Below are 17,118 nucleotides of genomic sequence, written 5' to 3' on the forward strand. Positions count from 1 at the left end.
TTTGAGAAAGTTTCAGCCAGTGTGAGACTTCCAAGGGATAATTGTCTTGTAGTAAAATAGCCATCTTCTGCCTGTTAATTAAATTTGGGTCAGATGTGGACCCTAGAGAAAATTAGCCTTGTACATTAATATAAGGCCACCAACATGACTGGTGTTGAAGGCTTTGCTGAAATAACAGGTGCAGCCAGGCCATGCCGAGGCTAGAGATGAGTCACCTTGTGAAGTCTTCTACCCTGTCCAGAAGTCGGAGATAGGATGGAGGCAAGCCATCTAAGTGTGATGCATCCTCAAGGTGTGTGCAAACTTTTGCGTTGTATAGTTTTGCAGCCACTGTTGTCAACTGAGATAAGAGATGTGCTTTAATGCTGTAAATTTCTTTATTGCCTGCTCTATCTTGCTGGTGCGCGCGCTCTATTTTTGTTAACTAAGATTAGAGTTCAATAGGATTAGTATTAATATTCCTATATAAATACAAGAAGCCAAGTGCTCCTATCATACATCAGCTTATTTTAAATCCTGACCCTTTAAACTGATCTATTTATAATGTTTTTTTTAAATAGGTGTACTTGCCTAACTGTGTCTGTGAGGAATGAGATTTAATTCTTGGGCTCCACCACAACAATTGTACCTGGTGCTTTTATACCTCCCAATGTTTTAGTACTCAGATTGTACTTAATTGTGAAGCTGTGCTTACCTATCAGTAGGTCATGGTATCTACGACTTCTGCTTCAGGCTTGTTACACATGTTTACAATCTCTTTTGCATGCTAATGTTTTATTACATCTCATTTTTTTTCTTCCTCCTGTGCCATCTCATTCACTTTATCTGTTGCCCTAAGTACTGTATGTTGGAATTGTATCACTTATGGTCTTTCTTTTAGTGTGTCTAGTTTGAAATTCTCTTAACCTGTCTGCATAGCTCAGCTTTCCTATCTCTGGTACCAGTCTTGTAGCAAGTCTCAAGACTTCTGTCAATTTTGTTTTGGTTCTTTAGTTTTGCTATAATATTAGTCTACATTTATAAAGCTTGAATTTGTAGGTTGTGATGTAGTAGGTTGTTAAAGTAAACCATTCCATAGCAAATGTCCTATGTTAGCATCATTTGAGTTGCTTTAAGATGCTGTTCTGTTAAGGACTACCTTGAGAGTTCAATCTTAAATTGTAGTCGCTCAATTTCAGTACAGCCCAAGATGCCTAGGGCTTGAAACTTTGCCAGTGGTTTCTGGTGTCGTAACCAGTTAATTGCATCTGCAGTTTCCATTGCCATAACATAGCTAATCTTGGATTCATTCAGATACTGATGCCACATAAGCAGCATCAATGACCCTTTTTGAAACTATTGTTTTCTCCTTAATACCTATCCTCCTGCATCCTACAAGCCTATACCTTCTCCCACGCCTTTACCCCTCTAGCCCATCCCATCCATTTTCCTCTTGCGAATTGCCTCTCCTGCCTCCTGAAGTTAGGTTAGATACAACCTAACTTCGCATTTCTATGTATGCTCTTTCCTTGGAGACCATCTTCCTTCACAAATATGTTGCTTCTCTCCAGTACCACTCCTCAAATGCCCCCCCCCCCCCCCCCCATCTTCCCCTCTCTCCAAGTTTCAATTCCAACAATGCTACAGCCAACCACTTGGTTAACACTTTCACTACCAATTCCTTACTGCCTCTTAACCCCAACACTACAAAACGCAAAAATCCAATGGACTCTTATCCCAACCATTACTCACCTCACTTTCATAGCTGCTGCTACTTTCAGTTGCACACCAACCCACATCACCAATCTTCCCATTCTATCCTCAAAAGTGTTCCTCTTCTTTACACACATCTTTGACCTCCTTCAGCCCACAGGCTTAAGCCACTCTAAGCCACAAACTACCAACCCAAGCATTACACTGTATACCCTATTCTCTACCCAAAATTCACTTGCAACACAAAACCTACTTCTGCCAATCCCAACCACCACAATTCCTCTACTTACCCTCTCTCTCTGCACCCTACTACCTGAATCTTAGCACTACCCCTTCAAAAGTACCTCAAACATGCAAAATACCCATACAACTCTAATTTGCCCCTTCCACCCAACAAAACATGAAGAGAAGTGGGGAGACTATTGCTAACTTGGTAACCAAGAGCAACCTAAAAACATGGTGCACAAATATCGATGGTATATCAAACAAAATTGATGAGATAAAGGAAAAAGACTCCTGATGTACTGTACTAGTATTGGTGGAGGCAAAAAGTTTCTAAATAATAACAGATGCAATATATCCTTGGGGTACTTTATTATAAGGAACAAAAGACAGAGATGAGGTGGTGGTGTAGCTTATTAGGCAAGAGACATGGATCTTTGAGAAACTTTCAATACCAGACATGGAGGGCATCAACTACGTCACTGGGATTATAGCAACGGGAAACTTTCAATTTCCAGCAGATAATTATTTTATTTTATTTTTTTTTATTTTTTTTTTTTTATTTGTTAAGATTTGTTCATGTTTGTTCCAACTGACAGTGCAATGGGTAATAATAAATATTTATTTTTATAGTTCTTGTACTGTACTAAACAAATTTACAAAAGATTTTGTGGTAATGTGCATCCATTGAGAAAAACCTACTGTGAGTGCATGTGTTTTCCCATGTGTGAGCATGATCTGCCCTCATTACTCAAGCATTTTCACTAACTTTTTTTTGGATATATAGTTATAGTATTTGGAAATTAAAATGTTCTTATCCAACAAGGGTAGTAATGTTACATCAGGTAAGGAAAAATGAACTTCTTTTCTATGGATAAATAAGCTGAAATAATATTGAAATTTGATCATGGCTAGAGAGAGAAGCGGCTGGCAGAGAAATATGGTACTGGTACTCTTTGACAGAAAGCAAAAAAAAAACAACCGGGATGCTAGTTATGCGGAGATCAGTGAAATAAGGTTAAGTAAGTTGGTAAAATTATACTCTATGGTTTATCATTTTTTAATGCCAATTTGTCATTCTTCATTGTGCCTGTCATTTCAAGACTGTAGTTTTTATTTGTATTCCTTTGATAAACTATTGTGGATTGGTTGAGTGTCAAAATAGGGAAGTAAAAAGCAGTATGAGGACATGTTTAGCACTCTGATAAACAGCATGAAAGTGGAAGATCCGGACAACTTCTTTGTGTGATATCTAAACCCTTGTAAATATAACTGATATAAACATGAGCATGGCAGATTTTGAAAGAGAAATTGACATGATGCCCATGCACTCAGCCCCTGGTCCAGACTCATGGAATTCAATATTTATAAAGAAATGCAAGGTGCCAGTAGTGCAGGCACTCGGTATAGTATGGAGGAAGAGCTTGGATATTGGGGGAAGATGCCAGATACGCTTAACCACCGTGCTGCGCCTACTTTATTGTGAAATTCCCGCTGTGCACATGAAATAAAATGTTCCCAAAAAATTCTTTATTCTTCGTAAAATGATAAATTCCCTTTAGAATTTATCATTTTATCATTCCCAGAGCGTTATCTTTCAACACCGCCTCAAACAGGTGTTTGGGAGCCAGAGGCGCATGCGCCACCCATGGTTGCTCATTTAGTACTAACCCAGCCAGCAGCCCTAGAGCATTTTGGGAATTTTTTCCAAGATGGCTGCTTCTCACTGGAGGTCCTAAGAGTTCATTTCGTACATAACCAACCTCGCACACATTTAGACTGGGTACGAAAAATCAGAGTTTTCTTGGTTGGCGCAGTTTCCCGCCGACCAAGAATACTTGGCTGGTGCAGTTAAGTGGTTAAAGCATTAGACATGGCTCCTCTACACAAGGGAGGGAGCAAGGCATTGGCAAAGAATTATAAACCAGTTGCACTAATGGCCCACATAATAAAAGTATTTGAGAGAGAGAGAGAGTGATTGATCAGGAGTCAGGTCATCAGTTTCATGGAGACCAATGACCTCCACAATCCAGGCCAACATGGATTTAGAGCGGGAAGATCATGACCTCTCACAGCTACTTGACCACTACAACAAAATCACCGAGGCATTAAAAAAAAACAGAATGCAGATGTGGTATACACGGATTTTGCAAAGGCATTAAAGAAATGTGACCATGGAGTGATAGGACACAAAATGAGGTCAATGGGAGGTAAAGTAGGATGCTGGATACTGTATTTTGTCGAACGGAACAGAGTAACAGTCAACCATATAAAATAGTCCAATTGCAGTTAAAAGCTCTGTACCTCAAGGTCCGGTCCTTGCAGCACTGCTTTTCATTATTCTCATATCAGATAGACTCAAATACAAGGCACAGCTTCGTATCATCCTCTGCAGATGACACAAAAATCAGCAGGAAAATTACCTCTACTGAGGACATTGATAAACTACAAACAGATATTAATACAGTTTTTGACTGGGCTGCAGAAAATAACATGTTTAACAGTGATAAGTTCCAGGTACTCGGGAACGGTAAAAATGAGAACCTTAAACATAATACAGGATACGAAACAAATCTGCCCGTAGTAGGAAACCAACATGTAAAAGATTTAGGAATAATGATGTCTGAAGACCTAATGTTCAGGGAGCATAACGAAGCAAATATGTCGTCGGCCAGAAAAATTATGGATTACAAGAACTTTCAAATCCAGGGATCCCATCATAGTAGTTGTACTCTTCAAATCACTTGTGCTGTCCCGTCTTCAGTACTGCTCAGTACTCACTTCCCTCTTCAGAGTAGGAGATATTGCTGAAATAGAGGGATACGACATACATAGATGCGATAAAGCTTCTAAATCATTGGGATCGTCTCAGAGCTCTCCAAATGTACTTACAGGGGTACCTCGGTTTAAGAGTTTAAGCCGTTCCTGGAGACGGCTCGTAACCCGGAAACTCGTAAACCGAAGCTAATTTCCCTATAAGAAATAATGGGAAATAAATTAATCCATTCCTGACTACCCAAACACCTCATTTCAAACTAAATTTTATACTTAATTCATCGAAATGTACACTACAAAAGTATGTTCAAGTTATTACTTACCCTTGCTGATGACTGCTGTTGGCATATAGAAGATGGTGAGGAGGAGGGAGGAGGAGAGGTGTTACTGTTTGGAAGGGGAGTCCCCTTCCATTATAACATCAGGCAGTGAGGACTTCACTGGTGTGCACTCTGGCACGTTTTGCCTGCATACCACTAGGACTTGCTTGTCTTACTAAGAATCTGTCTGAAGACACTTATTTTCCCTACATTTTAACGCTTGTCTGTAGTAAGACATTGCATTGGCTTTTAAAAGGTCAATGCAACGCCTGCTACAGCTTTATCTGGGCGAGATTTTTCAACAGAACTTTACAGTTCTTCCCATACTTTCTTAATGAAGAAGGGATACCCTCTATTGCCTCTACTCACAACTATTTTCTTAGGTTGAACCTTACCACTGGCTTTCTTGGGAGCCATGGCGAGATATATAACACATTTTATACTCAAATAGCAAAAAATTCGAAAAGAGACGGTAAATTCTTGTGAAGAATTCGGGCAAGATAGTCACTGGGTGCGAGGCACTTGTAAACTGAGCGGCGATCATCGTGCCATCACGCGCTAGATCGGCCCATACACGTATCGACACCCCCTCGTATCCTGAGGCAACGCTCATATTCCAATACAAATTTTCTGAACAAATCCTGCTTGTAACCCGAAAAACTCAGTAACCAAGGATGCTCGTAAGCTGAGGTACCACTGTACTAGTAAGGAGATGAGAGATCAAATAATATACACGTGGAAAATATTGGAGGGCCAGGTCCCAAATCTTCACAGTAAAATAACTACGTACTGGAGTGAACGATAGGGAAGAAAATGCAAAATAGAACCAGTGAAGAGCAGGGGTGCCATAAGCACAATCAGAGAACACTATAAACATCAGAGGTCCACGGTTGTTCAACGTCCTCCCAGCAAGTATAAGAAATATTGCTGGAACAACCGTATACATCTTCAAGAGAAAACTAGATAAGTCTTTTTCAAGGAGTGCTGGACCAACTGGGCTGTGATGGATATGTGGGCCTGCAGATCGCTCCAAGCAACAGCCTGGTGGACCAAGCTTTCACAAGTCAAGCCTGGCCTTGGGATGGGCTTGGGGAGTAGAACTACTCCCAGAATCGCATCAAGCAGGTATTAAGTGAGGTTTGTCAGAGTGAATGAGGAAGGATGGCTGGTGGTTGTTTGGTATCACCAACTACAGTCAATCAGCCAGCCAGTCCTTTATACATCTTATCTTAATTAAGAATTTGATAGCATTGTAACAGGCCTGTTGGCCCATACTAGGCAGGTGCTTTTTAAATCTATCTAATCATATACTTACCCACTCTACTCTTGAAACCTGTTATTTTTTTCCTTGCCGCCAATCACCGCCCCCCCCCCCCATGCCGCCAATCACTCCCCCCCCTAGCCGCCAATCACTCCCTCCCCCCCTAGCCGCCAATCACTCCCCCCCCTTGCCGCCAATCACTCCCCCCCCTAGCCGCCAATCACTCCCCCCCCTAGCCGCCAATCACTCCCCCCCCTAGCCGCCAATCACTCCCCCCCTTGCCGCCAATCACTCCCCCCCCCACTTGCTGCCAATCACCCCCCCCCTTGCCGCCAATCACCCCCCCCCTTGCCACCAATCACCCCCCCCCTTGCCGCCAATCACCCCCCGCCCCCCCTTGCCACCAATCACCCCCCCTTGCCGCCAATCACCCCCCCTTGCCGCCAATCACCCCCCGCCCCCCCTTGCCGCCAATCACCCCCCACCCCCCTTGCCGCCAATCACCCCCTGCCCCCCTTGCCGCCAATCACCCCCTGCCCCCCTTGCCGCCAATCACCCCCTGCCCCCCTTGCCGCCAATCACCCCCTGCCCCCCCCCCCCTTGCTGCCAATCACCCCCCCTTGCCGCCAATCACTCCCCCTGCCGCCAATCACTCCCCCCCCTGCCGCCAATCTCCCCCCCCCCCCTTTGCCGCCAATCACCCCCCCTTTGCCGCCAATCACCCCCCCCCCCTGCCGCCAATCTCCCCCCCCATTTGCCGCCAACCACCCCTTCCTTGCCGCCAATCACCCCCCCCCTTGCCGCCAATCACCCCCCCCCCCCTTGCCGCCAATCACCCACCCCCCCCTTGCCGCCAATCACCCCCCCCCCTTGCCGCCAATCACCCCCCCTTGCCGCCAATCACCCCCCCTTGCCGCCAATCACCCCCCTTTGCTGCCAATCACCCCCCCCTTGCCGCCAATCACCCCCCCCCCTTGCCGCCAATCACCCCCCCATTGCCGCCAATCACCCCCCCATTGCCGCCAATCACCCCCCCATTGCCGCCAATCACCCCCCCTTGCCGCCAATCACCCCCCCTTGCCGCCAATCACCCCCCCTTGCTGCCAATCACCCCCCCTTGCCGCCAATCGCCCCCCCTTGCCGCCAATCACCCCCCCTTGCCGCCAATCACCCCCCCTTGCCGCCAATCACCCCCCCTTGCCGCCAATCACCCCCCCTTGTCGCCAATCACCCCCCCTTGTCGCCAATCACCCCCCCCCCCTTGTCGCCAATCACCCCCCCCTTGTCGCCAATCACCCCCCCCCTTGTCGCCAATCACCCCCCCCCCTTGTCGCCAATCACCCCCCCCCCCTTGTCGCCAATCACCCCCCCCCCTTGCCGCCAATCACCCCCCCCCCCTTGTCGCCAATCACCCCCCCCCCTTGTCGCCAATCACCCCCCCCCCCCTTGTCGCCAATCACCCCCCCCCCCCTTGTCGCCAATCACCCCCCCCCCTTGCCGCCAATCACCCCCCCCCCCTTGCCGCCAATCACCCCCCCCCCTTGCCGCCAATCACCCCCCCTTGCCGCCAATCACCCCCCCCCCCCCCGCCGCCAATCACCCCCCCCCCCCCCGCCGCCAATCACCCCCCCCCCCCCCCGCCGCCAATCACCCCCCCCCTCGCCGCCAATCACCCCCCCCTCGCCGCCAATCACCCCCCTCGCCGCCAATCACCCCCCTCGCCGCCAATCACCCCCCCTTGCCGCCAATCACCCCCCCCCCCTTGCCGCCAATCACCCCCCCTTGCCGCCAATCACCCCCCCCCTTGCCGCCAATCACCCCCCCCCCTTGCCGCCAATCACCCCCCCCCCCCTTGCCGCCAATCACCCCCCCCTTGCCGCCAATCACCCCCCCCTTGCCACTAACCACCCCCGTTGCCACTAATCACCCCCCCTTGCCACCAATCACCCCCCCTTGCCACCAATCACCCCCCCTTGCCACCAATCACCCCCCCTTGCCACCAATCACCCCCCCTTGCCACCAATCACCCCCCCTTGCCACCAATCACCCCCCCTTGCCACCAATCACCCCCCCTTGCCACCAATCATCCCCCCCCTTGCCACCAATCATCCCCCCCCTTGCCACCAATCATCCCCCCCCTTGCCACCAATCATCCCCCCCCTTGCCACCAATCATCCCCCCCCTTGCCACCAATCATCCCCCCCCTTGCCACCAATCATCCCCCCTTGCCACCAATCATCCCCCCCTTGCCACCAATCATCCCCCCCTTGCCACCAATCATCCCCCCCCCCTTGCCACCAATCATCCCCCACCTTGCCACCGATCACCCCCCCCCTTGCCACCGATCACCCCCCCCTTGCCACCGATCACCCCCCCCTTGCCACCGATCACCCCCCCCTTGCCACCGATCACCCCCCCTTGCCACCAATCACCCCCCCCCTCTTGCCACCAATCACCCCCCCCCTCTTGCCACCAATCACCCCCCCCCTTGCCACCAATCACCCCCCCTTGCCACCAATCACCCCCCTCGCCACCAATCACCCCCCCTTGCCACCAATTACCCCCCCTTGCCACCAATTACCCCCCCTTGCCACCAATTACCCCCCCTTGCCACCAATCACCCCCCCTTGCCACCAATCACCCCCCCTTGCCACCAATCACCCCCCCTTGCCACCAATCACCCCCCCCCTTGCCACCAATCACCCCCCCTTGCCACCAATCACCCCCCCCCCTTTGCCACCAATTGTCCCCCCCCCCCTCTTCTGCCACCAACTCTCTTCTTCCCCCATCACCTCCCTCACTCACCCCACTACCTACCCTTACTGCCTTCCTCCCCCACCACCACACCACCTACCTAACTACCGCCTTCCCTTCCTCCCTCCACCACCACCAACACTTCGCACCTTCTCTCCCTCCCTCCACCACCACCTAGCGCCTTCCCTTCCCTCCACCACTTACCACCAACCAGCTCCCTCCCTCCCCTCCCTTACCCCCCACTACCACCTGCCTACCGCTTTCCCTCTTTCCCCCCCCCCCCCTGCCACCTACTACTTTCCCTCCCTTCCCCCCACCACCATCTTGCCTCCCTCCCTCCACCACCTACTACCTTCCCTCCATGCCCCACCAACCACCTTCCCTCCCTCCCCCCACCACCAACCATTTTCCCTCCCTCGTCACCACCACGTTCCCTCCCTCGCTTCCTCCCCCCCCCCCCCCCACCACCACCACCCACTGCCTTCCCTCCCCCCCCCCCCATGTCAAATGATGCCATTTCTTTTCTTTTTTTCACAATATGACAAATAACACTTTAAAATTGGTAAATAGTAAAGTGAGAATTATATCTCATTTTAAACATGCAATGCAGAACATGCATTGAAATTAGTCACACAAAATTTAACATTTTGTGTGGTTTGTATTTTCCTTAAGCATTTTTAACGGTCATGTTTTTTGTTGCAGGTACAAGCTGGTGGGCTACCTGACCTCCCTGGTGGAAAAGTGTTAAGCTTGGAGGAAGTTGAGAGGCTGCAACAGACTCAAGCCGTTCCAAACTGAGCTTATGATAGCCTTTTATGTGTGGTAAATCAGGAGAGCATCAACTTTAAGAAATCAAATTTCTTTTTCTGCTTTCGTCCTACATCTAACCACAAGACTATCAAAGTTCGGATACTGCTCTTCTCTCGTGCTTTTATTTAATCATGAAAATGTCTGTTGCTCCTGTGTAAGTACTTTCATGTGTCCCATGTCACCACAGAAAATGTAAATATTGTGTAGTTAGAGGTGGTGAAATGAGGTGCATGTTATAGTCAGCAAAATGCCAAGTTACTTTAAGTCTTGACAAGAAATTGTTCGAAATATTGAAGAACATTTTAATGCAAAAAAAAAAAAAGCATATGTATATTTATGAACTAGTAAGGAGCTAGCTACCTTACAGAATTCTCTGTTGTCCCTGTACCTGTTTCTCTCTATAGAATGAAAAAAAGCTGTTCTCACCAGTGAAAATGTGGGCGTGACCAGCTATCGTGTGCGATGTCGTTAAAACTGGATCTGTATTCGTCAGAGTGCGATGATCAGTCTGTACCTCATTATTTGAATTGCTTCAAGACACTTAAGTGCTGAGGTTTACTGTGAATACAATATGTGTTGTGATCTGTAAGAAAACACGTTCATTGTACAAATATAGAGTCGAGGACAAAAGTCCCAAATACATAAACCGTATAGTACCATAAAGGACAAATGATATAAGTGTTTTCAGTGTTGACAATGTGACGCTAGTGTATTACGAGATGACTAATGACTTTGGAAATTCTAGTTTTTGAGAATCCCATTCATCTCCCATCGTCTCTGCACCCTACAATTGGTGATCAGAAACACAGATGAGTGACGTCTGTGCTGTTTCAAGATACCACCGTTTTATTTTTTCTTGACAGTTACATGTGAGTCAAACAGTGATGAGGTGTTTATTATTTTTTTACAAAACCAAATGTTGAGTGTGATATTTATGTGCTTGCCACATACATTTATGTTTAAGTGTAAGACTGAAGGACGTAATAAAGTATTTTTGTAAAGATTGTAGTTCCTAAGGGATGCATTACTGAAAGTGTTGTTTGTGGCATAAATCCCATTTTGAGTGTGGGTTGAAGAATGTGGAATATTGGTGCTTATGCTGGGACTTCAAGTGCTTGAATGAGTGTGTGCATGTGTATGATTGTGAGAGAGAATTCTTTGTCACAGACAGGGACGCTGATGCAGAAATAGGTGAATAAAATGTCCTGCTTGCTAGATTTGTAAGTAAACCACTGTACAAAGTTGTGTTGTGTAGAAGAGAAATATTTGTTCAGGTGTTACTGTGTATGTGTTTAATTTTCTCTAGCTCATAAAAGCTCAAATACCGTAGATACTTTGTGATCATGGAGTTTAAAACTTGGTTCTCGAATCCAAGATTAGGACTCCCTGACCATTCTGGATATGCTGTGTAGTATGATATGTTCAGATCATCAAATTTGGTTCTTGGGTTATATGTTAATGGTTGTTATTTACAATCCAAAATAAAAAGAATGAACCTAGTTTAAACATTACCCAAGGGTCTTTTGATGATTTGACGTGTGTGGTGTGTATGCACATGTATTATATATGTTGGGTGATTGGAAATTGATTTAATACTTTGATGGGTAACTGCCATCTGTGTAGATTTTTATTATTTTTTTTCTTTTTTTTTTCTTTTTTTTTTCTATGCGATTTGTATTCAATTTTGGTGTATTATCCACGAAGAGTATAATTACATGCTTATAATATTGGCACAGATTTGTGCTGTATATAGAAAATGTGTTGCTAAGCAACACATTCTCAAATTCTGCCATGACCTGTGTTGACTGCTGTTTACTGGAAGTCTAGCCAGTTTATTGTTGTCTCATAGTATATGTCCCATGTGTGGCGACCGTCTACATTCCTCAATGCAACCACCAGTGTTGGTAGTTATCCTGCCTTTCCTTGTAGGAAGTCAAATGACTGCAATATAATTGACACACATTTTGGTGGAACTCCTTACTTCCAATAGAAAATATCAGTATACTGTGTATTTAATGAGCTAATTTGAGTGCTTCATTAAGGCTTTCCTTTTTTATTAAGTCTATTGAACATGAATGGCTCAATCTTAAAATGTTAAAAGACCACCAGAAGCTAATATTTTATGCATAGCTCGGCATTCATGCCTTTCAAGAGTTGTACCCTGGTCTAGAGCAGTCTCTCATTTCAAGTCAATTACTGGTTATACATTTTGTTCCATAACTTATGCCATGGTCACTACTGATCAGTTTATTAATTAAATTTAGGATTGTTGAGTGAAGAAGCATTTTGTAAAATTTCATATACTGTTAGTGAATTGTTTTTCTCAATTTTGAGACTTGGCTCAAACGTACAGTATCGTACTGTATGTTCTTATCATTTCTTTTATTTACAGATACAGTATGTTAGTTATTTATAAATTTTGATGTAATAAATTCGGTTGATTAGAACTTGACAGCAAAGTAATTCAGAAATTGACTATTGACCTTGAATAAAAGGTGAATATTTGTATCTTGAAATCAAGGGCAAAATGTAACTACTTAATCAATGTTGAAATTGATGATGATGATGCATCATTCCTGACCAGATACGACAGAGACCATTACTCGCCCTCAGACAGAGAACACAAAGTGAAAAAAAATCCATGTGTATCTCTAATATACATGGCTATAGCCTTTTATCAAGGAAGGAATTTAATAAAACTACTTAAATGTATAATCTGCATCACCTGTTGAAATAGCCACACATGATACTTTGATGTTAGATGAAAAATAAAAATGTTGTTAACCAAGTTGGTACAAGAAAGAGTACTAAGTGAAATGCAATAGTACTAAATAAAAATATTTTCACTTATAAAAGTGAAATGTGGAATCTCGTGAATATTAAAGTTAAACTAGATCGAAGGTACAATGCAAATGGATGCATCAAGAGTAGAGATTGTGTTTTTCATCATTGCTGAACTGTTTTATTGTGTAACTACCTGTATTGTATCACATGTGTTATCACATCAAAGTAAGTGGTAATGTTGAGATTGAGACTTTATTATTAGTTGTATGCAATATACTTATTGAAATTACATTTTGCTAAAAAGTCTCTTCAGCTTCTGCTCACTGCAAGTTGCACAACCATCACCATGACATAATTGGTCTCTCGGTGTACCTTCGGTCAGCCCTAACGTATCCTCAAGGTTACGTTAGTAACAAAACAAGACTTGTGGTTTATTTTATTACATACCTTTAAATTTGAAAAAGGAATTGGAAAGAATAAATTAGGTATTTCTCTTTATTTAGAAATGCTAACAAAATAAAATACCATCAGCCATTATTAATAGGCTTTTCATTACCCCATTGGTTTTGGCTTAGAGCTCCTCTGCCACAGATCTGGAAGCGTATCCGCAAGATAGCGGGTAAGTTCGTTCCCAATGTCGCACCGGTCCTTCACCTCCGTGATACTCTTGTGGCGGACCCGTTGCAGGTCGCTACCGAACTGGGTTCCCACTTTTCTAATGTTAGCTCTGGTTTTCATCTTCCCCAATCTTTCCTTCGTAAACTCGTCCTTGAATCTTGTCCTCCTGATTTCTGTACTCGTCTTCGCCTTCCCTATAATGATCCTTTTCTCTCTCTCTCTCTCTCTCTCTCTCTCAACTTTGGTCTGCCCTGGCCTTCTGCGGTTCTACGGCGGCGGGCTCCGATGGCATTCATTGAGATGCTTCGCCATCTCCCTCCGTGCATGTCTCGGTATTTACTGAGTCTATAATCGGATCTGGGAGTCGTCGTCAGCCCCCAAGGACTGGCTCGATGCCGTTGTCCTCCCTGTTTGCAAACCAGGGTCTCTGGGAACATCCCCTAAGGACTTTCGCCCTATCTTCCTTACAAGTTGTATCTGCAAACTCTTTGAACGTATGGTAAACGTTCGTCTGATGTGGTTCTTGGAACACAATCACCACCTCTCCCCTTCTTAATTTGGTTTCTGCAAGTGCCCTAGCACAATAGATGTCCTGGTGAACTTGGAGGTCTATATTTGTACTGCTTTTGCTGCAAAGACCTCCGTTGTTGCCATCCTTTTTGACCTGGAAAGGGCTTATGACACCTTTGGTGATATCATATTCTATCCCAGCTTCATTCTTTTGGCCTTCGTGGTCATCTCCCTCTCTTTCTCCACAGCTTCCTCTCTCGTCGTTCCTTTCGGGTGAGGCTTGGTACCGCTCTCTCTGCCTCTTTTCAGCAATACAAAGGTTTGCCCCAGGGTAGTGTTCTGAGCACTACTCTTTCTGGTTGCCCTCAATGGTCTTCTTTCCTCTCTTCCTTCAGGCGTCTTCTCCGCTCTTTATGTCGACGATCTTACCCTTTGCTATCAGGGTAATGATTCGCCTCTCCTTCAACACCGGCTTCAACTTGCGGTTGATGCCGTGTCGTCTTGGGCCACCGATCATGGCTTCAGGTTCTCTACATCGCAGACGTGTGCTATGACTTTTACTCAGAAACGGGTCGTTCTTCGTCCCTCTTTGTCACTTTATGGTCATCCCCTCGAGTACAAAGATTCCGCGAAGCTTTTGGGGTTATTCTTTGACACTCATTTGTCTTGGTGTCCCCATATCTCTTACCTCCGTGTTAAGTGCTCTAAGGCCCTTGCCCTCCTTCGGGTATTGTCCCATACTTCATGGGGAGCGGATAGGCGCACACTACTCGCTTTACATTCCTCTCTTGTCCTGTCTAAGCTTGATTATGGTTGCCCTGCTTACTCGTCTGTTTCTCCTTCTACTCTTCGCAATCTTGATGCTTTGCACCATACTGGGTTACGCCTCGGTTCTGGTGCCTTTCGTTCGACTCCCGTCCTCAGCTTGTATGTTGACACTGGCTTCCTATCTCTCCAGGACCGCCGTGATCGCTACTGTCTTCGCTATCTTGTTCGGTCCTTGCAACATCATCCTTCCTCTCGCCTCTGTCGTGCTTTAACTTCTACCCCTCCTCGTGGTTGCTTGTCTCTCGATAGTATTCTTGGCGACGCGGATAATTTTGATATCGTTTGCCTTATGCATTTCTGTTCTCGTATTGGCATCCTTGGTGATATTTAGCACCCTCTGATTATTCCGCACATTTGATGGTGCTACATAGCCTTATCGGTTTGGTGCCTTCTTTTTAATAATTACTTCTACCCCTCCTGCGGTTCCTGTTCCTCTTCACCCCCCCCCCCTCTTTATGTCTGGTTATCTCGCTTAGAGGATTCTCTTTCAGTTCGTATTTCTAATGTTTCTACTCGTGTTGTTCCTTCTTTGCCCCCGTGGAGAGTCCCCTTTCCACAGTTTTGTACATCCTTGACTCTCATCACTAAAGCTTTTACCCCTCCTACGGCTCTAAAACGCCTTTTCCTTGAGCACTTTTCTTCTCACTCCCGCTGTTTCCGTCTTCAGTGCCTTCTTTTGATACTTTTGGTTCTCGTTTAATATTCTGTAACACGGTTGGTGCTAAACATAGGCGGACTTCCAGGCTTGTCGTCGTCTTTTGATAATTACTTGCTTGTTTATGCTACCAGGAGGTACAATACTAGGTGGAGAACCAACTAGTGCCAAGTTCCTCAGTCCTTTTATTGTTTTCCAATTATATACTTGAACATGGCTCAGGACTGATGTAAACCCTGTATACTGTATGCACACAGATGCAAGGTACACCTCTCAGTGCATATACAGTATAATGTTCCAAAAATTAAAGTGATAATTCTTGACCTGCTTTAGTACATTGAGAGATCATTCTACTTGTACAAACTCGTATTTTATTTTGGTTAAAAACTCTACAGTTAATTTTTAAATACAATACGGCTAAATGACAATTAGCTGGGCTTGCTATATTCTTGTGTTCTCTCATACACCAAAATCGCATTGCTAAGAAAGCTAAGAACTAAGAAGAATTTTCAATTTAACAGTAATATTAGGAGGGAGCGAGTTATCAGGAATAGTCATCAGGACTATATAGCACTTGGAAGGAACCAGGATAAGGATTTGGAATGGGATGAGCGAAAGGAATGGTGCCCAACCACTTGGATGGTCGGGGATTGACCGCCGACCTGCAGGAAGCAAGACCGTCGCTCTACCATCTAACCCAAGTCTTAAGTACTGTACTGTATTCCTTGAAGAAATTCCCTTGACTCACAATATGGTTTTTATAGTTAATGAAATGTACCCGTTTGAGGATAGAGACCATGTCACATTTGTTGATTTTATTTTAGTGCACTTTCTTTGAAATTATTTTTATGATGTACAATATATAGATCTTCATTACTCAGACCATTAAATTACCAGATAAACTTGAACAGATAGCAAGTTCTATTGAATAATTCAAACCATCCCACTAGGACCCAGTATAATGAAGTAAAAAAAAAAGTTATTGATTACATAATGTTCAACATCATACGCACATTTTGAAACTTTAGGTAAACGAAATTTAAATACTAATTGTCTGACTGCTACTAATTTGATCTTGCTCAGGATCGCATCCCATTGCTAATGAACCTAATGAATGGCTACATGGAGACATTCAATGTTATCACTCAACATGAAGTGTAGCATTGCATGCTTCAATCAGTGCATTAACTGGGTGGATCTTTGTAAATAACTTAACCCACAAAGATAGTATTAGAACAATTTCAAGTTTGGCTATGGATACATATAAACTTAACTTAATTAAGTTAGAGTTTGAGCATTGAAATTGATAGATTCAAGTTTCAATAGACCTTATTTCCTTAATTCCAGTGATCTATTACTGATTGTACATCATCAATCTGTGTAAGCCACTTAGTTTTGGATATTCCATGCAGTGAAAAGAAAAAATGTTGCCTCATATTTCACGTTTTTGTGAAACAATTAACCCCTACAAACTAGGTTTAATAATTACCTAAGTGTAGTTACAGGATGAGAGCTACGCTCGAGGTGTCCCGTCTTCCCAGCACTCTTTGTCATCTAATGCTTTGAAACTACTGACGGTCTTGGCCTTCACCACCTTCTCACCTTACTTGTTCCAACCGTCTACCACTCAAAAACTTTTTGCCCATCTGTCTCCGCCTCCACCGGGGATCGAACCCGGAACCTCAGGACTATGAATCCGAAGTGCTGTCCACTCAGCTGTCAGGCGCCTTTTCTTGCGTGGTTTCTGCTGCTGCAGCTTGCGCATGCGTGGTTTCTGCAGCTGGAGAAAATTTATTTTGACTTAAATTCAAGGAAAGCTGATAGTATGTCATTATATTTTCCAACCATGTTAAATTAATTAAGAGAATTGTCTAATTCCAGGTAATTTC

The 17,118-nt window shown here is 44.9% G+C and overlaps 1 protein-coding gene across 20 annotated transcripts in view; it reads left to right on the plus strand.

The window, feature by feature from the left end:
- Positions 1-13,159, plus strand: part of LOC123774611 (eukaryotic translation initiation factor 4E transporter) — a 177,153-nt gene extending 163,994 nt beyond the window's left edge. For 13 of the 20 annotated variants that reach the window (XM_069303922.1, XM_069303921.1, XM_069303919.1 and 10 more), the window contains 2 exons: positions 179-292; positions 9,727-13,159. In XM_069303922.1, coding sequence (XP_069160023.1) covers positions 179-274 — 96 coding nt within the window. In that variant the 3' untranslated portion in view covers positions 275-292; positions 9,727-13,159. The remainder of the gene's footprint in view (positions 1-178; positions 293-9,726) is intronic. The other 7 variants (XM_045769074.2, XM_069303928.1, XM_069303924.1 and 4 more) reach the window with 2 other exon arrangements.
- The last annotated feature ends 3,959 nt before the right edge of the window (positions 13,160-17,118 follow it).

This window comes from Procambarus clarkii, chromosome 51, assembly GCF_040958095.1.
Source record: "Procambarus clarkii isolate CNS0578487 chromosome 51, FALCON_Pclarkii_2.0, whole genome shotgun sequence".
Classification (NCBI taxonomy): domain Eukaryota; kingdom Metazoa; phylum Arthropoda; class Malacostraca; order Decapoda; family Cambaridae; genus Procambarus; species Procambarus clarkii.